Source organism: Hemibagrus wyckioides, linkage group LG17 (assembly GCF_019097595.1).
Source record: "Hemibagrus wyckioides isolate EC202008001 linkage group LG17, SWU_Hwy_1.0, whole genome shotgun sequence".
Classification (NCBI taxonomy): Eukaryota; Metazoa; Chordata; class Actinopteri; order Siluriformes; family Bagridae; genus Hemibagrus; species Hemibagrus wyckioides.
In genome coordinates this window covers 20,584,776-20,607,469 of record NC_080726.1, presented here as the reverse complement: position 1 = coordinate 20,607,469, position 22,694 = coordinate 20,584,776, and the positions used below count along the sequence as shown (strand labels likewise).

At 39.7% G+C, this 22,694-nt stretch overlaps 1 protein-coding gene across 5 annotated transcripts in view; it reads right to left on the bottom strand.

The window, feature by feature from the left end:
* The window catches only part of LOC131367838 (alpha-2-macroglobulin-like), a 60,270-nt gene extending 39,481 nt beyond the window's left edge, over positions 1-20,789 (bottom strand). For all 5 annotated transcript variants that reach the window (XM_058413398.1, XM_058413397.1, XM_058413404.1 and 2 more), the window contains exons 1-27: positions 20,717-20,789; positions 20,438-20,562; positions 18,110-18,290; positions 17,618-17,774; positions 17,462-17,514; positions 17,254-17,274; positions 16,963-17,128; positions 16,785-16,869; positions 16,551-16,674; positions 16,334-16,454; positions 16,093-16,202; positions 15,828-15,998; positions 15,523-15,756; positions 15,182-15,394; positions 14,863-15,012; positions 12,343-12,432; positions 12,033-12,104; positions 8,377-8,470; positions 6,759-6,882; positions 5,357-5,582; positions 5,145-5,271; positions 4,921-5,042; positions 4,783-4,834; positions 4,580-4,663; positions 565-741; positions 384-459; positions 67-223 (exon numbers count right to left, since the gene is read on the bottom strand). In XM_058413398.1, the coding sequence (XP_058269381.1) occupies positions 67-223; positions 384-459; positions 565-741; positions 4,580-4,663; positions 4,783-4,834; positions 4,921-5,042; positions 5,145-5,271; positions 5,357-5,582; positions 6,759-6,882; positions 8,377-8,470; positions 12,033-12,104; positions 12,343-12,432; positions 14,863-15,012; positions 15,182-15,394; positions 15,523-15,756; positions 15,828-15,998; positions 16,093-16,202; positions 16,334-16,454; positions 16,551-16,674; positions 16,785-16,869; positions 16,963-17,128; positions 17,254-17,274; positions 17,462-17,514; positions 17,618-17,774; positions 18,110-18,290; positions 20,438-20,532 (3,282 nt within the window). In that variant the 5' untranslated portion in view covers positions 20,533-20,562; positions 20,717-20,789. The remainder of the gene's footprint in view (positions 1-66; positions 224-383; positions 460-564; positions 742-4,579; positions 4,664-4,782; positions 4,835-4,920; positions 5,043-5,144; positions 5,272-5,356; positions 5,583-6,758; positions 6,883-8,376; positions 8,471-12,032; positions 12,105-12,342; positions 12,433-14,862; positions 15,013-15,181; positions 15,395-15,522; positions 15,757-15,827; positions 15,999-16,092; positions 16,203-16,333; positions 16,455-16,550; positions 16,675-16,784; positions 16,870-16,962; positions 17,129-17,253; positions 17,275-17,461; positions 17,515-17,617; positions 17,775-18,109; positions 18,291-20,437; positions 20,563-20,716) is intronic.
* Between the last annotated feature and the right edge of the window lie 1,905 nt (positions 20,790-22,694).

Below are 22,694 nucleotides of genomic sequence, written 5' to 3'. Positions count from 1 at the left end.
CAGAAATTCAGTCAATTTATTCAGAAATGTGTTCTGCAGTATGGACACCCCAAATACAAGACATACCTTCATTCTATTATTAAACAGATTTCCCTGTTGTATGAAACAGCCGTCTGACCTCTGCATACCTATGAGCCATTTCTTTGTACTTTTAATGTTTTCTGGATCAATAAAGATGTAACGCTCTGCTTTGCCAAAAGTCCTCAAGACAAACGCAGTTAACCTGGAAGTGGAGATTTATTTTTATATCCAAAAACATTTTGTACATACCAGAAAGATATTAAAAAGATAATGAGAGTACTTATGAAGACGTTTTAGTGTTGATAATCACTTGTCACTAACACTACCTGTTGTCTACAGAGTTTGCTTTAAGAAATTCTTACCATGTGTTCTCCTCTCCACTGCCAAATGTGCTATATCCACCACTAAAATGCTGATAGTTTAGCTGCCTCTGGTATCCTGTGTAAAGACAAATTACTGATTCTGATTACTTCATAAAAAATATTTTCATAATGGCTAATATTGACTTTTAAAGATTATAAAGGGAAATGTAATCTCACTGACCACTCTTTAGAAAACCAGTAGCCCTCTCACGGATATCTGAGGTAAGCTGCCCAGTGTTCTCTAGATACTCAAGAATGTAGATATTGGGGGCAAGGATAGCAATGTTTTGTTCTCCACAGCCATATGGCATCTTTAGCAGTCCATCCAGATTTTGTAATGCACGGCCAAGTATGTCTCCTACAAATAAACACAAAAATATTCTGTATCCGTTTAGCTAAATCATATTGCTGACAAAAACATATAGTTTAACCATACACTGAAACTCCACAGCACTAATTCTTATTCATATCAAACAGCAGGCTGTAATGATGCACCCGAGGCACCCTAACCCTAACCCACCTGAGATATATTCGGCCCAGGGGAGAAACTCACTCCATTTGTGCTGTTCTTGGCTACAATATGTCCTAAGAAACCTTCCCAGTTCTTGATTGAGCCGCTCTACTTGACCGTTGGACTGAGGATGGTAGCCGGAACTGAGGCTGACGCTTATTCCCAGTTGTTCACAGAACGCCGACCATACTCGGGAGGTGAACTGTGGACCGTGATCTGACACAGTGTCTTCGGGGAGGCCATAGTGATGAAAAACATTCTGAAATATAGCTTGGGCTGTTTCCATGGCTGTAGGCAAACCTTTCAGGGGAATCAGCTTGCATGCTTTTGAGAACCGGTCTATGACCACCAAGACTGTGGTAAAGTCCTGTGACACTGGGATATCAGTTAAGAAATCAACCGAGGTGTGGGACCAGGGACGACAGGGAATCGGCAGAGATTGCAGGAGACCATCGGGCAGCTGGCAGCTCGTACGGGATTGTGCACAGGCGGAACAAAAACGCACATATTCCATAATGTCATGATTGAGAGAGGGCCACCAGAATTCCTGTCGTACCAGCCTGATGGTTCTTTGAATACCTGGATGTCCTGAACTTGGGCTTTCATGAGTCCATTGCAGCACTCTCTGTCGAAGAATTGAGGGAACATAAACTTTCTCTGGTGGGCAGTTTGATGGGGGAGCTTCAGTAGAGTGGGCCTGCTCGATTTCCTCCTTTAAATTCCATTGTATAGGAGCTACCTGTACCCGGTGGTAGGATAGGTTCTGGGCACTATGGTGGGTCGAAGGGATCGTGGATTCGGGACAGGGCGTCTGCTTTCCCATTCTTTGAACCAGGATGGTAGGAGACCAGAAACTTAAATCGAGTGAAGAAGAGGGCCCACCTGGGTTGACGAGGGTTGAGCCATTTTGCATCTCGGAGGCATGCCAGGTTTCACTGATCTGTGAGTACTAAGGACTGATGACGGGCCCCTCTAGCCAGTGTCTCCATTCCTCCAGCGCAGTCTTCATTGATAGTAGTTCCCGATTTCTCACGTCGTAGTTCATTTCCGCTGGCGTGAGCTTATGGGGAAAAAAAGGCGCACGGATGAACTTTTCCAATGTCAGGTTGACGTTGGGAAAGAACTGCCCCAATGCCACAGTTCGAGGCATCAACTTCCACTATAAACGGCAGCTCGGGATTGGGATGGCAGAGGATCGGAGCGGAAGAGAAGCTCTGTTTCTGAAAAGCCCCTTCAGCTCGTTCAGTCCATAGTAATTTCTTTGGTTTACCCTTCAGTAGTGACGTCAAAGGGCTGGCTATGGAACTGTAATTCCTGATGAAACACCGCAAAGCCCAGGAAGCATTGTAGTTCCTTGATTGTAGTGGGTTCAGGCCAGGACATTATTGCAGAATCCTTGGTTTGGTCCATTTCTACTCCTTGATGAGTAATGACATAACCCAGAAAAGTGATTGAGGGGCGATGAAATTCACATTTTTCAAGTTTGACATACAGATGGTGTTCAGAAAGACATTGAAGCATGGCTCGTACATGGGATATATGTTGTGGGAGGTTGGATGAATATATTAGAATATCATCAATGTATGCGATGACAAACTTGTTCAACATGTCCCTAAAAACTTCATTGATTAGTGATTGAAAGACTGCTGGTGCATTGGTAAGTCCATACGGCATCACTAGATATTCGTAATGTCCATGTGTCGGGTGAAAAGCGGTTTTCCATTCATTGCCCTCTCTGATGCGGATCAGGTTATATGCACTGTGCAAGTCCAATTTTGTGAAAATTCTCGCCCCCTGTAATTGTTCGAGAGCGGCGGGAACCAGCGGGAGAGGATATGGATAAGGAACAGTTATGGCGTTCAGACCCCTGAAGCAAATTTAACAACTTCTACCTGAGATGTGGTAGGTTTAGCGGGGCAGTGGAACACTCTGTGACCTGGTTTCCCACAGTAGTAGCACAGCTGAAGTGGAGTACGCCGCTTGTGTTCCTCTTCCGTGACGCGGGACCTCCCCAGTTGCATGGGTTCAGCAGGCTCTTCTCTGGGAATGGGGTATTCCATCATCCGGCGGGGCATAGAACGAAGCGTAGTGGCTGGATGTCGGTGCTGGCGACGGAGATTGTCGAGGCGGATCCATCGAACTTCTCCGGCAGGGCAAACCAGGGTAACTTGCTTTGCGGTGCTGGGGCGGGAGCAGCAGCGCCTGCGGGAGGTTGCTGTTGGAGCTGGGCGTTGGCGTCTTGGATCCTGGTAAGCATGGACCATCTGTCCTAGGCGGACAATAGTGGCATGAAGATCTTCTGAATCCTCAGATGGTGAAGCATCCTGTAATGATGCACCCGAGGCGGATGTAGCAGGATCCATGATGCAGATTTATTATAGACAGAAAACGGCAGGCAATAATCGTAAACAATATAGGCAGGCGGAAAGATCAGAAAACCGGAAAATCAAACACTAGAGCAAACAAAACCAAAACCGAGAATCGAAACACGTCGTAGAACTAGAAACAGGCAGGGATCATACACGGTAGCAATCAAGGTCAAATATCAAAGGCTTGGCACAGAGTCACAGAGAAATGATGCTTCGCAAACGAACACAGAAAAGCCGGAAGTTTAAATAGCTCACCAAACCGGAAGAAAGTTCATGATGTTCATACTCGGGCAAGGGCTCCTTCTGGTGTACAGGTTCTATTTGCATAGTTACACAGGCCAACAGAATGATGACTAGGAATGTCCCAATAATTAGTTGTACAATATGTTACAATATGTGCTTAGTATTGTTATCATGGCTACTTATGTCCACTACCCATATGTTTAATTTGGAATCCTGTTACCTTGCATTTTAGCTTTGATTTGCATTGTAGTTAATTTCATAAAACTACGCACAGTTACATGTTGAGATATACACCAACCAGCCATAACATTATGACCACTGACAGGTGAAGTGAATAACACTGATTATCTCCTCATCATGGCACCTGTTAGTGGGTGGGATATATTAGGCAGCAAGTGAACATTTTGTCCTCAAAGTTGATGGGTTAGAAGCAGGAAAAATGGACAAGGTGAAGGATTTGAGCGAGTTTGAGCTACTGTTGCTCAAATTGCTGAAGAAGTTAATGCTGGTTCTGATAGAATGGTGTCAGAATACACAGTGCATGATGGGTCAGGGCTGTTTAGGCAGGAAAAGGGGGACCAACACAATATTAGGCATGTGGTCACCATGCCAAGCCATGCCAATCAATTACTTTCTAGCCTGAGGAGCCACCTGTAACAGCATCAACAGACACAAGACCAAAGAGAGCTCCTTGAGCAGAGCTTGTTGCTCTTTGTTCAACCCTCTGCTTCATGTAGATGAGATGCCCTGGACTTGACTGAATGACAAAATTCTTCAGGTACAAGGTTCCCCCATTTGTGGTCCAAGAACCACCTGCACATCTGGAAGATATCTGCATATGTTGAAAAGAGAGACTAAAAACAATCATTTGGACACTCGGAGAAGCAGGCTTGGTATTAAGCTATAGGTTGCAGTCTTTCCAAAGTACAAGTCAACTACCTCGGTTCTTGCATGGGACAAAGTGAATGTGAAAAGTTGACAGCATTGTAACATGGCCCCAGTGCCAACAAAAAAAAACAGATGAGAGTCTTTTTACCATTTTGTTGAAAACACCATAATGTTTTTTGTCTTACCAAGAACTGAAACAGAAGCTCGCATTGATCCCTCTATTACATCCTCAGGAAGAATCAGCTCCAGCTCTTCTGAAACACTGGTGCCTAGAAGTAAAATAAAAGGCATCACCATCTTTATCAGGGAGTAGAAAATAACGTTAACAAAAATGTTTGCATAAAACAAATAGATATGAATCAACTGCAAATATATTTGCTAGTCTAACCATCGGGACAAAATAACCAGCTCAGGCTCTTCATCTTTTCAGTTCCTTCAGCCTACAGGGGAAATAAATTTATTAGATTAAAGCATTCTAAGGAACAGTTTTACAATTTAAGGTTACACTTATTTTTGAGACACTGACCTGTACTATGAGGCTTCGTGTAACCGTGTCAATACGGCCTCTCTCTGGAACACTTACAATCTCATTATCACACACAGTCTGGGATTGTTCTGCCTCAGCACTCACGGTCACATTCACGACTCCTATAGCATGATAACAAACTCATCAATTCTCAAAAATATAAAGCATTAAATATATAATGAACATCAAACACATGTCTCAGCCAAAAAGGTTTGAAGTCTAACCAAGGACAGATGGAATTAAAGTCCACTTGAAGGTCTTTCTTCCATTTGCACACAGGCAGGATGAATATTCGCCCTCAGAAGATGGTTCCAGAGTGTAATCTGAGGAAGGGGCTGGGGTCACTTTAACCTGTCAGTGAGGCACAGGTGATTCATTTACTGTCCGTCTCAAATGTCACAATATTTGTAAAAATTAAATCTTAGTCTTTCAGTACCATAATGCATTTGGAAAGATAATTGAAGACAGTGGCCTTCAGCTCAAAAACCTCTCCCCGGATAATGGAGTAGGGCAACGAGAGCTCCAGGAAGAAGGGCTGAAACACAGTGAGCTGAACAGGAGGAGCCAGACCCAGACCCTTAGAGGATACGCAGAATGCCTCTGTCTCCCAAGTGGTGATGGTGTCAGGAACAGTGACAGGAAGCTGTACTGATCCAGAGTCCCTTGAATTGGAAAACAAAACAATGTAAACTCATAAACCACAAATGTTGTGTAGAAACATGCCAATTAAAACATTTGTTAATACTATTCTACTGTTGGATCCCCAATACATTAAACTGCAAGCAAATTAGAGAGGTGTGACCATTACAGGAATCTGTTTAGTGTTCAAAGCATTCATATCAGTTTTTGTAATTGAATTTACCACAAGAGGGCATTGTCTATTCTGAAAGTTTTTTTCATTTGCTCTTTTTCCTTTGGTGATTAGAACATACTTCTCTTTTCTAACCAATCATAAGTCTGAGGCTCACAAGATGACATCCAGACATACTCTTGCTCTAAAGTGTATCTTTTGTATCTATTCACAATTTGTCTGTGTATTTAAACCCTTGTGTTTCACTGTTCCAGTGCACAGTTTAATTAATTTAATATCCATTTCTAAACCCTGTCTCTTGTACAGCTTCATTATATGTTTGTTTTGACTTCTTGGTTAGTTGTGACCCATGCTTGTCTTTCTGAGTTTAAATATGAATTATCCAAGTTTATCTATTGACTTTGACTACAAATATTTGATGTGGGCCTAATAAACATGTTGATCTAATGAACTTGCATCCTGCCTTTGTTTTTCTGACGCCCATGTTACAGCAAACCCTTCCACTATAACCCAGAATCTCCAGAAAACAGTAGAAAAAACAACACTTGGCTGTCACCATCTATTAGCAGATTTGTTTTTGTTCCATTCCAGAAATATCAGAATCAGTTATGAAGCCTGGAGGCAGTGCTGCTGTGTGTAAAATTGGGATCCGTCTCATTATGATGTCTGTATGACTTTCTTTTAAATATTATCATTTAAAGATCATATGCTGCCCTCTATACAGTGCAGTCTAAGTGCATGATATGGATGCTCTATAAATATTTTTTATTTATGAAGTAATTGAAATATATTTTGTGTGTTTGTAGAAGCAATGAATTTTGTTGAAAATTGGCAAACCCTCCACAAGAGCTTCTGCAAGCTGTTCATGCAACTAAAACCTCACACTCAGCTAGCTTTTTTCATATATATCTACCATGGCACTTTCAGGCATGCTTTCAACTTGAGCAACAATAAATAATCCATCTAGGTTCATATTCCTCTACAGCCTACAAATAAACAACATTATGCAACAAGCTGATATACTGACCCCACTTCAGACAGTTGCCAAATCCATGTTTCTGGGAAGAATTTGCGGACTGTCTCACTGGGTTCATCATCTATTGACTCTCCTTCAAGCGCCGAACCAACATGAATATTCCACAAATCCATATCTTTGAAAGTGATCAAAAAAAGTAATTAGTACACTTAATAGATTAGTTTTTTGAAATCTATTTTAAAAGTTAGAAATATTGAGGACTGTGTAGTACACTGCAAATCACTGATATGCATTTAGCTGTAATATATATATATATATATATATATATATATATATATATATATATATATATATATATATATATATATATACACACTATATTGCCACACTCACTTCCATGGCCACAGGTGTATAAAATCAAGCACCTAGGCATGCAGACTGTTTTTACAAACATTTGTGAAAGAATGGGTCGCTCTCAGGAGCTCAGTGAATTCCAGTGTGGAACTGTGATAGGATGCCACCTGTGCAACAAATCCAGTCGTGAAATTTCCTCGCTCCTAAATATTCCACAGTCAACTGTCAGCTGTATTATAAGAACGTGGAAGTGTTTGGGAACGACAGCAACTCAGCCACGAAGTGGTAGGCCACGTAAACTGACGGAGCGGGGTCAGCGGATGCTGAGGCGCATAGTGCGAAGAGGTCGCCAACTTTCTGCAGAGTCAATCGCTACAGACCTCCAAACTTCATGTGGCCTTCAGATTAGCTCAAGAACAGTGCGCAGAGAGCTTCATGGAATGGGTTTCCATGGCCGAGCAGCTGCATCCAAGCCATACATCACCAAGTGCAATGCAAAGCGTCGGATGCAGTGGTGTAAAGCACGCCGCCACTGGACTCTAGAGCAGTGGAGACGCGTTCTCTGCAGTGACGAATCGCGCTTCTCCATCTGGCAATCTGATGGACGAGTCTGGGTTTGGCGGTTGCCAGGAGAACGGTACTTGTCTGACTGCATTGTGCCAAGTGTAAAGTTTGGTGGAGGGGGGATTATGGTGTGGGGTTGTTTTTCAGGAGCTGGGCTTGGCCCCTTAGTTCCAGTGAAAGGAACTCTGAATGCTTCAGCATACCAAGACATTTTGGACAATTCCATGCTCCCAACTTTGTGGGAACAGTTTGGAGCTGGCCTCTTCCTCTTCCAACATGACTGTGCACCAGTGCACAAAGCAAGGTCCATAAAGACATGGAGGACAGAGTCTGGTGTGGATGAACTTGACTGGCCTGCACAGAGTCCGGACCTCAACCCGATAGAACACCTTTGGGATGAATTAGAGCGGAGACTGAGAGCCAGGCCTTCTCATCCAACATCAGTGTGTGACCTCACAAATGCGCTTCTGGAAGAATGGTCAAAAATTCCCATAAACACACTCCTAAACCTTGTGGACAGCCTTCCCAGAAGAGTTGAAGCTGTTATAGCTGCAAAGGGTGGACCAACGTCTTATTGAACCCTATGGATTAGGAATGGGATGTCACTTAAATTCATATGCGAGTCAAGGCAGGTGAGCGAATACTTTTGGCAATATAGTGTATATATATACATATATATATATAATTATGAATTGTATTATTTATTTTATTAATATAATTGTGTATAAGATGGAAAAGGCCCAGGATGTACCATAATATTCAGTGTAATAATAGTTCAGTCTTTCGTGTATCGAACAGTGAGGTTCTCTCCCAGCCAAATTTGTTATCATCTTCATCCCCACTCCCTGTTCAGTTAAAATAAGTCATAATTAGTGTAGTAAATTTTGAAAATTGCATAGAAAACTAAACAGTTTCTATGCCAATACATTTAAATAACATGCAAGTAAAATTATCTATCTGACTGACTCTAATTTGTATGTCTAATTTAACTAATTAATGATAATAACTACTACTAATAACTAATATAACTAATCTAGCCATGGGGGTCACAGTCCAGTGACTTCTGTGCCAATCCCAAGCCCGGATAAATAGAGAGGGTTGCATCAGGAAGGGCATCCAGCGTAAAACATTGCCAAACTCATGCGAATCATCAGTACTCTGAATTTCATACTGGATCGGTCGAGGCCTAGTTTAACAACAACCGCCATCGGCGCCGTTGACCTACAGGGCGCCAGTGGAAATTGGGCTACTATTGGTCGAAGAAGTAAAGGAGGGAGGAGTGCGTAGACAGAGAGAGAAGAGAAAAGGTAAGAGTGTAGGACTGAGAATAGGAACTCTGAATGTTGGTACTATGACAGGGAAAGGTAGAGAGCTGGCTGATATGATGGTGAAAAGGAAGATTTATATACTGTGTGTACAGGAGACCAGGTGGAAGGGTAGCAAGGCTCATAGTATATGTGCAGGATTCAAGCTGTTTTATTATGGTGTGGATAGCAAGAGAAATGGGGTAGGTGTGGTCCTGAAGGAGGAGTTTGTGAGGAATGTTCTGGAGGTGAAGAGAGGGTCAGATAGGGTGATGAGTCTGAAGTTAGAGATTGAAGGGGTGATGTTGAATGTTGTTAGTGGTTATGCCCCAAAGGTAGGTTGTAGGTTAGAGGAGAAAGAGAGATTCTGGAGTGAATTAGATGAGGTGATAGAGACTATTCCCACGGCTGAGGTAGTGGTGATAGGAGCAGATTTTAATGGACATGTTGGTGAGGGGAACACAGGTGATGAGGAGGTGATGGGCAAGTTTGGGGTTAAGGAAAGGAACCTTGAAGGACAGATGGTAGTGGACTTTGCTAAGAGGATGGACATGGCTGTGGTTAACACTTATTTTCAGAAGAGGGAGGAGCATTGAGTGACTTTCAAGAGCGGAGGTAGGAGCACACAGGTAGACTACATCCTATGTAGAAGAGGCAATCTGAGAGAATTAGGCAATCAACAGATTAGTGACTGTAAATTGGTAGTGGGAGAGAGTGTTGCCAGACAGCATAGGATGGTGGTGTGTAGGATGACTTTGATGGTCTGTAAGAAGAAGAGGTCAAAGATAGAGATGGAGAAGAAAACCAAGTGGTGGAAGCTGAAAAAGGAGGAATGTTGTGAGGAATTTAGACAGAAGTTGAGGCAGGCTCTGGGTGGTCAGGTAGTGGTCTGGCAGATGACTGGGAAACTACAGCAGAAGTGATCAGGGAGACAGGAAGAAAGGTGCTGGGTGTGTCATCTGGAAGGAGAAAAGAAGATAAGGAGACTTGGTGGTGGAATGAGGAAGTTCAGGATAGTATTAAGAGGAAGAGGTTAGCCAAGAAGAAGTGGGACATGGACAGGATTGAAGAGAATAGGCAGGAATACAAGGAGTTACAGCGCAGAGTGAAAATGGATTCAAGATTCAAGGTGTCTAAGGCCAAGCAGAAGGCATATGACGAGTATATACACTAGGTTAGACACTAGAGAAGGAGAGAAGGACTTGTACAGGTTAGCTAGGCAAAGGGATAGAGATGGGAAGGATGTGCAGCAAGTTAAGAGTTATTAAGGATAGAGATGGAAAGGTGCTCATAAGTGAGGAGAGTGTACAGAGGAGATGGAAGGAGTACTTTGGAGAGCTGATGAATGAGGAAAATGAGAGGGAAAAAACAGTAGAAGGGGTGAACTCTGTGGAACAGAAAGTAGATAAGATTAGAAAGGATGAAGTCAGGAAGGCTTGGAAGAGGATGAAAAGTGGAAAGGCAGCTGGTCCTGACAACATCCCGGTGGAGGTCTGGAAGTGTCTAGAAGAGACAGCAGTGGAATTTTTAACTAGTTTGTTTAACAGGGTTTTAGAAAATAAGAAGATGCCTGAGGAATGGAGAAGTAGTGTATTAGTGCCGATCTTTAAGAATAACGGTGACGTGCAGAATTGCAGCAACTATAGGGGGATAAAGTTGATGAGCAATACAATGAAGCTACGGGAAAGAGTAGTGGAAGCTAGGCTAAGGAAGGTAGTGGAAATTTGTGAGCAGCAGTATGGCTTTATGCCCAGAAAGAGCACAACAGATGCAATTTTTGCTCTGAGAATTTTGATGGAGAAGTATAGCGATAGTCAGAGAGAGTTGCACTGTGTGCTTTGGAGAAAGCATATGACAGGGTGCCAAGAAAAGAGCTGTGGTACTGTATGAGGAAGTCAGGAGTAGCAGAGAAGTATGTCAGAGTGGTGCAGGACATGTATGAGGGGAGCAGGACAGTGGTGAGGTGTGCTGTAAGGCAGACAGAGGAGTTCAAAGTGAAGGTAGGACTGCATCAGGGATCGGCTCTGAGCCCCTTCCTGTTTGCTATGGTGATGGACCAGTTGTCAGAGGAGGTCAGACAGGAGTCTCCTTGGACAATGATGTTTGCAGATGACATTGTGATCTGTAGTGAGAGCAGAGAGCAGGTGGAGGAAAATCTGGAGAGGTGGAGGTTTGCGCTGGAGAGAAGAGGAATGAAAGTCAGTCGTAGTAAGAGGGTGAACAGGTGAAGAAGGTACAGGAGTTTAAGTACTTGGGGTCAACAGTTCAGAGTAATGGAGTGTGTGGGAAAGAGGTAAAGAAGCGAGTGCAGGCAGGTTGGAATGGGTGGAGAAAGGTGTCGGGAGTTCTGTGTGATTGAAAAATTTCAGCGAGAATCAAGGGGAAGGTGTACAGGACAGTGGTGAGACCAGCCATGCTGTATGGTTTACAGACAGTGTCACTGAGGAAGAGACAGGAGTCAGAGCTGGAGGTAGCAGAGCTGAAGATGTTGAGGTTCTCTTTGGGATTGACAAGGTTGGACAGGATTAGGAACGAGTACATCAGAGGGACAGCTCATGTTGGACGTTTGGGGGACAAAGTTAGGGAGGCCAGATTAAGATGGTTTGGACATGTTCAGAGGAGGGAGAGTGAGTATATTGGTAGGAGAATGTTGGACATGGAGCTGCCAGGCAGGAGACAAAGAGGAAGGCCAAAGAGGAGGTATATGGATGTAATAAATGAGGATATGAAGCTAGTGGGTGCAAGTGTTGAGGATGCAGAAGATAGGGATAGGTGGAGAGAGATGATTCGCTGTGGCGACCCCTGAAGGGAAAAGCCAAAAGAAGAAGAATACTACTAATAATAACTACTAATAAATATGAATAATATAAAAAACTTTGTTGTGGTCAATATGATTTAAAAATTAATGAGATACACTGTTGTGTGTGCATGTCTCACCTCTGAGGCAGGTTAAGCTACATGCAACAGACAAAATGAATGTAAAGCCACATCCTGTAAGTGCTATTTCCTGATCCTGTAGGTATTTGTTGTGTACTGTAATAACATTTTTACACACATATTTACACAAGCACTTATTACATTTGACCACAAATCTGTCTTTTACCTTTATTGTACTGTAAACACAGTCAACCTCTGCATCCTGTGGAGGCCTAACAGCAATCGAATAGAGTGATCTCTATGGGAGATATAGTTTAACATTACATTAGTCACACTACTAGTACTACTAGTACTTTTTGACCTTTGTATGTACATTAACAGAAGAGATTTACAAACTTCTATGCTTTAACTTTATGAATAGCGATTGTACACATTAAAAGAACATTAAACAAAAGAACATTAAAATTGTTCCTATTGTTACTATTTAAATCCTACCAAGGTATCTTTAATGTACTGTAAGCATGGCCAGTACGTACATCAGGTACATCTTGTTGAGATATAAGATGCCAGTCTTCAACCACGAAGGGATAATCTGACATAGATGTCACAGGCAACAATTTAAATATCTATGAAAGACATATTTCACTGATTATTAGATATCATATACAGTACATCTCAAAACACAAACAAAAAATACTTTGTGACCTTAAAAAAAAAAAAGTTTTATGCATGCTCTCAGATTTTACATGGCCACCTCTGGGTTCTCTGGTTTATTCCCACCCTAAAAATATGGCGCTCCTTAGTGTGAATGATATTGCAGATGTGTGCATAGTGTCCTGTGGTGGACTGTCATCCTATCCAAGATGTACACTGTGCAATAAAATTTGATTAAAATTAGACTTAAATCACACAATGGATCAACATTATCAACCTATTCAGGGCTGGATTTAAAATGACACTGAAAATCAAAGTAAAAATTTCAAATTACAGACTGATCCAACTTACATGAATCTCATTACGACAACTTATAATGTGTTTGACCTTCATGTGGCTGTATGCATTTCTGACAATGTCTGGGAATCCTCCTTTTGAGATGGTGGACCAAGGTCTCCTCCCAGACCTGTATCAGGGCAACACTGAGCTCCTAGACAGACTGTGGTGCTACATTGGATACTCTGATACATAACGTACCAGAGGTTCTCTATTAGATTCAGGTCTGGGGGACATGAGGGCCAATCAATTGCATCAATGCTTTCGTCATCCAGAAACTGCCTACATACCGTCATGCACCAGGAGGAACCCAGGGCCCACTGCACCAGTGTAAAATCTGACAAGGTGCCTAACAGCAGAAAGCATAACAGTGCCTAGCATGTGGATTTCTGTGCAATCCTCCAAGGATATATCTCCCCAGACCATCACCGACCCACTGCCAAACTGGTCATGCTGGATGATGATGCCGGCACCAAAACATTCCCCATGGCATCTCTAGACTCTTTCACATCTGTCACCATAGGGGAACCAACTGACAATCCTTCTGTACAGAGGCAATTCAATAATCAGATCAGATTTTTACCTGTAATGTGGATAAATGTCTAGTGCACACATGTCTAATCTAAGACCCATGTCTAAGTAAAGACACTTGGTGATCATCATCTCAGCCAATAGGCAGATATTGTGTTAGGACCCTGTCATGATATATCATTTCACAAGGAAATCTCCTCATCATGGGGAGTACTTAGAGGTACACTGCTTTAGGAGATCTTTGCTGCTGCTACCTGTGCATAACCTTTCTAGAACCTTTTCTAGAAGATCAAATTATCACCCACACAATCCTCACATTTCTGAGGACTTGTCTAAAACACAATTGGGATGAATTAGAAAAGAGACTACAAGCCAGGCCTTTGCATCCATCATCAGTGCCTGAGCTCACAAATGTGCCTTTAGAGGAATGATCAAAAATTCCCTTAAACACACTCCTAAACCTTGTGGAAAGCCTCCCCAGAAGATTTGAAGCTGTTATAACTGCAAAGGACAGGCAAACTGCATATTAAATTCATGTGCATGGGCACCCTGACTAGTCTGCAACTATGTAGCCCCATACGCAACAAACTGTGATGCACTGTGTATTCTGACACCTTTCTATCAGAACCAGCATTAACTTCTTCAGCAATTTGATCAACAGTAGTTCATTTGTTGGATCAGACCACATGGGCCAGCCTTCACTCCCCACATGCATCAATGAGCTCTAGCCGCCCATGACCCTGTCTCTGGGTTCACCACTGTTCCTTCCTCGGACCACTTTAGATACATACTGACCACTGCAGTCAGGGAACACCCCATAAGAGCTGCAGTTTTGGAGATACTCTGATCCAGTGGTCTAGCCATCACAATTTGGCCCTTGTCAAACTCACTCAAATCCTTTGCCCATTTTTCATGCTTCTAACACATCAACACTCAAGACAAAATGTTCACTTGCTGCCTAATATATCCCAACAAAATATATATTGTCTGTATATCTGCACATAGGTTTCTATTTCATTACTGCTTTGCTCTTCCGGTTAGATTCTAACTGCATTTTGTTGCCTTGTACCCATGTGCAATGACAATAAGGTTGAATCTAATCTAACCTATAGATTATACAGGTATTAAAACACTAACCCCTAGCCATGAAGAGGGGATAATTCAAATGTTGGCTCTGTATGTAACTGTGTCTGTGAACAGACAATAACATCCAGGGTTTCCTGTCACTCCTGTATGAACACAATGAGAAAGGAACTGCAGCCACTGATGATGTCATACAATCACCACTCCATAACACACCAAAGACACAGTCAGAACATGTGAATCTCCACACAAACAGTAACCTGAGTAACCTACTTTCCATCACAACAGATACTCCTGACAATTTCACAGTACAAAATGTATATACAGGAATAATAGCTAGAATTAATTTAATTCACTTGGTACTTAGTTTTAGCAGTAATAGACTGAGCTAGAATTTAAAACAGGCTCAAAAACAAAGCAATGTTAGTGCAGAAGATTAAGTAAATCTTAACCTTATTTGTGTTTAGACGGTTCTCAGAATCCAAGATGAACACACTCTGGTCTACAACACTGAGGCCACACAATGAACCAGGATGAGCTGAGAGCTCGAGAGTGTTCTTCTCTCCAGGAACTGCCTTAGAGGGAGAGAACTGTAGCAAAACCTGGAGTCCATTCCATAACAAAATGTTTAAGTATATTTAGCTTCATCATCTCAGGCAGAAATCAGATCAGAACTCAAAATAATCCATTACAGTTATTGACTGTAACCAGGGAATTATACATATATACTGTATGAAAAGTAAGATAAAAATCTGAAAGGGTCAGTAGTACCTGATTTTTAAAACATTTTTCCACATCAAAATTCTTCTTTGCAACAACAAGATTTTCACTGGGCAGGGCAGAATATGCCAGAACCTGCACTACAGGAGCCAGCTCAGCAACAACTGACAATTTGAATGAGATTTTCCTGCTTCTCAAAGCTGAAGAGTCTTTCACGTCGACTTTCTCAAAACCATGGTGGACTATGGCTCCTTTAGATAAGACCTGGAGCAGAAAGCCAAAATATTTGTTCATCACTGTCAGGTGCATTTCAGTTTAAACTGCTGGAATGAAGTTAATACAGAAGGCTTTCACTTGTAAACATACAATACAATCTTGCTACACGTACTTACCATGTACATAAGATCAATACTGAAACTTTCAGTAGTTTCGCCAACAATGTAGTATTTAATGGTTATGGGAATTTCAGCACCACATTTAAACAGTTCCTCTGAGCTCTCTATTGTCAGTTTACTGAACACCGGACTGTAAGGTTTAGCAGGTTGGAGCAGCTGTATACGTTTTTTTGCAGTTGAAAAGAATGGTGTTTTGTATTGGTGGTATTTTTCCTCCAGACTGACACTTGCCTAGATAACAGTGAAAATGAGTTATAAAAATCGATTGAAATGATTTCAAATCTAAGGTCATTGTATCATACCCTCAATGTTGTTTCTGTTTTAGGATGTTCAGGTGAAGGGACTGAGAAGTTTGCCAAGCCATTATTGTCTGTAGTAAGATTGAGTAGTAGCGTTTGAGACCACTGTTCACCTTCCGAAAGATACACCTTCTTGTTAGGAATTGGTGTTCCACTGAAGGTAGTAACTTTAATCTGTAAATCAGAGAAAGAAGAATTGACAACTTGGAAAAAGCTGTCAAAAACATCACTAATATGAATGTTTACAGAAAGTCAGAGTAAAACTCACACTTCCTTCTATAAGGGTCCCATTTTTAAAGTATTTTGGTAAATCCACAAGCTCCACTTTACCGATTTGGAATGAGAGAGCTATGATTATAGATTTCACCATGGAAACTTCTAAACAAAAAGACCAATATACAATACATATGTTAATAATATTGACTAATATTGTTAAATATTGATCACATACATTTCAGCATAACTTGAAGTTCACATGTCTTTTGTGCCTTGTCTCCCTCAGCTCTCACCTGTTCCTTCCTCTGTCAGTGTAACAGTAACATTAAGGTTGTCCTCAAAATTTTTTTCCAATTCAGAATTCAAGAAAGTTGACACATTCAATATATGTAAGACACAACCAGTCTTTCCCATCTTTTAGGAAAACACAAAAACAAATACAGGGTGAAAACTATATCATTATGGAAATAAAAAAACATTAGACTCTTTAATATAGTGTTACTTTCGCACCTCCACTGTTTCAACCAGGCATGGTGACACCATTAGAGCATTCAGATGGTAAAAATAATTCTGCCGAAATTTACGACACACTTGCACCAGTGCTGCACCAGGTACTGGCTGTCCATAAGTGTACCTTAAAAATGCACAAGCATTAACCTTTGTTTCGGACAGTGATTTTTTTATGCAAAAAAAATATATTCTGACTTTCTATTTTTGTTGTTTTCTTTTGAAGCTGTCACCTACGTTCCACAAATCTCCAGCTTCAGTTCCTCCTCACCAACACTGTGTTTTTCTGGTGCTTTTACTGTAATCTCAAACTTGGGTAAGACTGCAAGTCAAATGTCAATATAATTTTATTATAACTTATTTTGTACTGTATATTATGTAGTCATTACAAGTAAATTAATAAAAAAAATCTTACCATACTTTTTCACCGTGAAAGAGTGTGTGAATAATTCAGTTCCAATGTTAGCAATGATCTGATATTCTCCCTGTGGAGCCTCAACATTTAGTTCATGAGAAAGCTGCAGTATCAGACCTGTTGGGGTCACATTCGTCCACTGACCAATCCTGTTATTCTTATTATCCTGATTGGTTCATAAAAATAGTATTATTTTTTTAAATAATCAATATTAACCAATTATTAAAATGAACAACAATGTCACAAAAATAAAATAAAATAAAAAAATTAGGTATAGTTTCATTTTCTTACCTCAATTCTTACTGTGCTGTACTGTAAAGGAGAATATAACACCATAAATCTAATTAAGTTGTTTTTTGTTTTATTAATACAAAATAAAGATATTACACAAAGAAGGGCGTGATAATTTGTGCAGTTACACGTAACCAGCTAAAACTCAGTTTTATGCACTCATTTATTATATCAAAGTAAATATTTGTATTAAAATGTGTCCTTTTACTTTTTGTTTAAGGGGAATAAAATTGGAATCCATGGTGACGATCCTGAAATTTACTGTGGAAAAAAAAAAAAGAAATGTGTTTTAAGCTGAATCTACAATTCTCTAACAATTTAAAGGCCTTGGAATTAGTGAGGTATGGTGCAGGAATTTAGTCACCTGTTTGGCCTGGATTGTAGATGGGTTTATCAGTCTGAATAAATACTAATGGGTTGTAGGATTTAAACATCACTTTTGCTTTCTCTGTTATCTTAAAGCTTTCACCTTTGACCTCTACCTTGATCTCTTGTACTGATTCTCCCTTAACATGTGGAGCCTGTGAAGATGTCATGGATATTGAAACACATCAATTACAATCCTATAAATTTAAAATAATGAAATATATAAGTGAGGGCAAATAAGTATTCAGGCGCTTCTGCTTTAGTTATTTAATATAATTCCAGTATAAATATCTCCACATTTCCTCATCAGGTTTTTCAACATACCGTATACATTTTTATGTAAATGAATTCATCCTTGCTTCATATTTATAAGTATGAAGTCAAAAGACATTATGTACGTGAATCTAAAGTGGAAATACAGTATTCACTGGAAATAGTTTAAAATAACAAAAAAAACTTATTTCCCCTCACTTTATATGGGATTTCTGACCTTAAACTGGGAGCAGCGGTGAATCTCCTTTACCACTGTCTCCTGTAAAATACTTTTGTTCAGGTCCTTGTGAATCAGATAGATGTCCATTTGCAGAGTCTCATTAGGCTTCATAAGATCAACACACAGCTTAGCCTCAGAGCCAGACTCTATGACTGCAGGAAATGTCACTATGAAATATCTAAAACGAAAAAAAAAACATCCATTTTGTGATTATTCTTTGTGTGTGTGAGAAGCAGTAAAGAGATGCACAATGGTAAAGTAAAGGTTATGTAAAATAAGCTATTGTAGGAAGGTGGCAGTAATGTTTTAAACTTAATAAACTTAATTAGTACTGCAGAACTATATGCAGGCTGAGGTTACACTGACTTAAGGATTATTAATAAAGCTTCATAATCCTGCAATAACATACACATTGAATGGGATATATGTGATCATGTATCATCTACTGGCATTTAATTATGGATGCTATACAAGCAATATTTACTGGGCTGAATCCAAGAGTCTAGATAGAGACAATAACAAAACTCAAAGCACAGGACAGCAGGGTTAACAGAGGATAATCCCAAATTATGCCCTGCTACACTGACAGAGGGCACCCTTACCCTTATTTTGAACCTCTTTATTGTCATTTCCTGTTCCACCACTAGTTCTAAACCTTGTTTTGCCCTACCCCTTTGTTTTGTCTTTGGCCTGTTCATTTGTTGGTGATTTTTGTATATTTCAGTATGAATAAACATATGATTAAAAATAATTTTGCTATTTACTCTCCCTGTTCTTATTATGACATACTGTTTAATAAAACTTGTTTACATGGATCCTCAAAATCTGTCCCAGAGTTTTCTGTTACATCACCCTTATGGCTGCACAAAAATAGAAACTGTTATGTGTTTGATTTTTTGTGGTAAAACCTTGTGTGGTAAACCTATTGTATATAAAGTCAAAGAGTATCTACCCTGTCATTTAATGCCTTGAAAACATATGTAAAATTAGACATACATCTAGCATCACCTACATAAAGCTTTCTCTTTCAAAACCACATAGAATGGTTATACATTTAATGGAAATCCCTGGATTGATCCTGAAGCTTGGGTTAGAGTCTGTGCAGAGTTGTGCATGTTCTACCTTTGTACATGTTTCATGCTTAAGTCTAGACTGACCTTTTGGTCTGTAGAATAAGTTTCAGTAATCATGTTTGTTGTGTAGAAACTGTGACCTCCATATGAGTCAGATTAACCACAAGATTAGCTCAGAAATCTTTATATCCTCTCAGTCACATTTCATGACCAGTCATTCCTATTTCACTCCTATGACCAGTCATTGTAATACTCTTCCTGTATATTTCCTGACTTGGCACGTTAATCTCCGTTTGCACCGCATAGGGAGGCATTTTCTTCTTTCCTGCTGATGATTTATCGTGACTCTGCAACTACATGCATACACTATAAGGTCAAATATATGTGGACTCCTTACCATCACACCCATTCATTCTTCCTCAAATTGCTGCCAGAAATTTGGATGCACACAGTTGTATAAAATGTCTTTGTATGTTGTAGCACTACAATTTGCCTTCACTGGAACTAACAGACCCAAATCTGTTCCAGCATCGGCAATGGTCCTGTACACAAACACTGCCCATTAAAGATGGCTTTCCAACACCAGTGTCCTGCATAGAGCCTTAACCTCAACCCCAGTGAACAACTTTTGACTGAACTGGAATGCAGACGTACTCCCCATGTCTAGAATTGGATTTTCAACAAGACTGTATGGGAGTTATGGTCATGTGTCCACATAATACAGTTATAATTTATATAATACAGTTATAAAATATATTTAATTAACAGAATTTAGGCTTTAGGTTATAGTGATATTTCAAGGTATATAAAAAGAATTGAAGGTCAGTTTCAACATTTCATTTTACACACACACACACACACACACACACACACACACACACAGATAGGTTTTGGGGTATTCTGGAGATTATGGGAGCACATCCAATACAAAATGTGTTGAAGTGTGTGTATATGAAACCGGTTTCTGACTCTCAACTTGTCAATTCATTCTCATGCAATGAAAACAATAAAAACAGTTGTTGTGAGTTGGCACTTATCATATCATTCCCATACAGATACAAAACGGGTCGGGGAATGATGGCGTTAACTGGAAGCATAAAGGGGAAACACACAGAAACAGAAACATCAGGTATAACTAATATTTTGTGTAATTCTGCATTGTAAAACGGTGTGTACTAAATATACATTTATACCTGTTACACATACAGTATTACACAAATGTTACAGTATAATTTTCCTCATGATTACTTACGGTCCTGTGGTTTGTCCATAAACAAAAAGGAATAGGAAGCAGGTTAGTAGCCATATCCTAACGTGGACTTTGTTGACCATCATTACGAAGTCCATTATCAATGCCAAGTTCTGAAAGTTCAATTCCTATGCGGAAAGACAATTATAAAAATACTCAAGCATGAATATCTACAACTGTACACAAAAGTCTGTCATCATGCATTCCTGGACATATGCAAAACATGAAATCGTGTTTGTTTTACTAAAAATCAACAAAACTATAAAGACGTACGCATACGACCTGGAATTTTCAGCACACGACCTCTCCAGCGTGTTTGGGAAACTTCACTGTGCTCTATGAAAGGCCATTCAACTCAAAAACACGCCGGGGCGGGGGGTGGGTGGTGGATAAAACTGTTCCGTCACCCAGTGAAGGCTGGTGCTAACAAACTTAAAATCAAACGACTACCTCAATGTATCTCACTCCTTTAGTATTAAAGACATAATTTTTTATTATGAGAATTCGGAAAATAAACCTCTTGAATTTGTAGTTTGTAATGTAGTTATGATTTGTATATCATTACTGCTAAGATAAAATATTGAAAATGTTACTGTTAAAGTCAACTATTATAGCATGCAATAAATGTACTATGAATCAGTGAATTTGAGTTCAATGTGGGTTTATTATCAGTAATGAAGTAATGAAGGTAATCACACACACTGGAAAGTTGCCTAATCATAGGCCAATGGCACTATTTGAAAAGAAATTTTGCTCTCCTTTCTTTCTGGCTTGCACATTTCTCATTCAGTTTCTGGTTAAAGTCAGTCATCTCAGTCACCAGTCTCTTTTCCATCGACAGCATGGCCAATGCATTCAGCCTCTCCTGGGTCATGCTACTTCTCAGAAAAGTCTTAATTCTCTTGTGAAAGGGTATTTTTGTAAAGATATAACCGAATTTTCTTTTATCTCGAGATATTTCGCTTGCTTCCTTAATCAGTATCTGCTAGTGATGTGTCGTTCACAAATGATTTGTTCATTTTGAACGAATATTTCCCATGACTCGAGAACATCGATTCATCTCGGGGAGTGAATCGTTCATTTTGTGTAGAGTCTTCGGGTTTGAGTCATTGAGCCGGAAACAGAAAAGATTAGTTCACTTTTCGAGTCTTCGGGTTTGAGTCATTGAGCCGGAAACAGAAAAGATTAGTTCACTTTTCGAGTCTTCGGGTTTGTAACGTGACATGACCGCTTTATTGGATACAGAAATGAGTTCATTCTCAAACATCCTTACAGTTTTTTTACTCTTACTGTTACGTGATGCATTATAGCTTTTTATTTCCTACAGACTATAAATGTGTGAATATCTGTCATTATGGTTTTTTATTTTCCATAACACTAAATATTTTAATAAAGAGTTACTTACTTTTTATTTTATTTTATTTATTAACTTACTGTTTATTTATTATTTGTATTATTTATCTGAATAAACATCAGCTAACCCTGCAGTGTAGAAAATAGAAATGTATAAATTCATGCTTAAATCTGAGTGTTGTTTTTAATCCATATGCAGTTGTTTAATAATATAGAATATGACCTAAACATAACCTTAATGTATGAAACTAATATTAATTAATCAGATTAATAGTGTTATTTGCTTTTCTGTTATGCCCCTGTGTCATTTATGAGTTTATAAGTTATCAGTATTATACCAGCAAATGCACAATTGGTGGCAAAATAAACAACAATAGGTACTTTGTGTTTGCAGGTTTAGTTTATTTCAATAAGTATTATTTGTTTACTGATAAAGACAGAACAGGCAACTTAGCATTTCCAAGTAAAATGTGGATTGATTGATTGATTGATTGATTGATTTATTAATTAATTAAAAACCCTCATACACCACATATCCTCAAGAAATATTAAACAATAAATAAGGAGACTGACAGAATTATTATTTTTCAGAAAATGTTTATTGCACAAATATTTTGATAATTTTATGATATCTTATAGTTTTATAATTTAATACCTTATAAAGTCAATAATACTAATGTAATATTGTATTTGTCATAAGATACTGAGACAGGAAGCAGTCACAATGTGAATCCAAAGACTTGATATGTAAACTAATCTTTTCTGTTTCCGGCTCAGACTGCATTGCCATATGGGGCTGTCACGTGATGAACAAAATGACTCGAACCGAAGGCGCGTGAGATGAATCATTTTGTTGGGTATACAGAAGATGGCACGGCATAGCTTAGTTTAGGATGTTACGTGACAA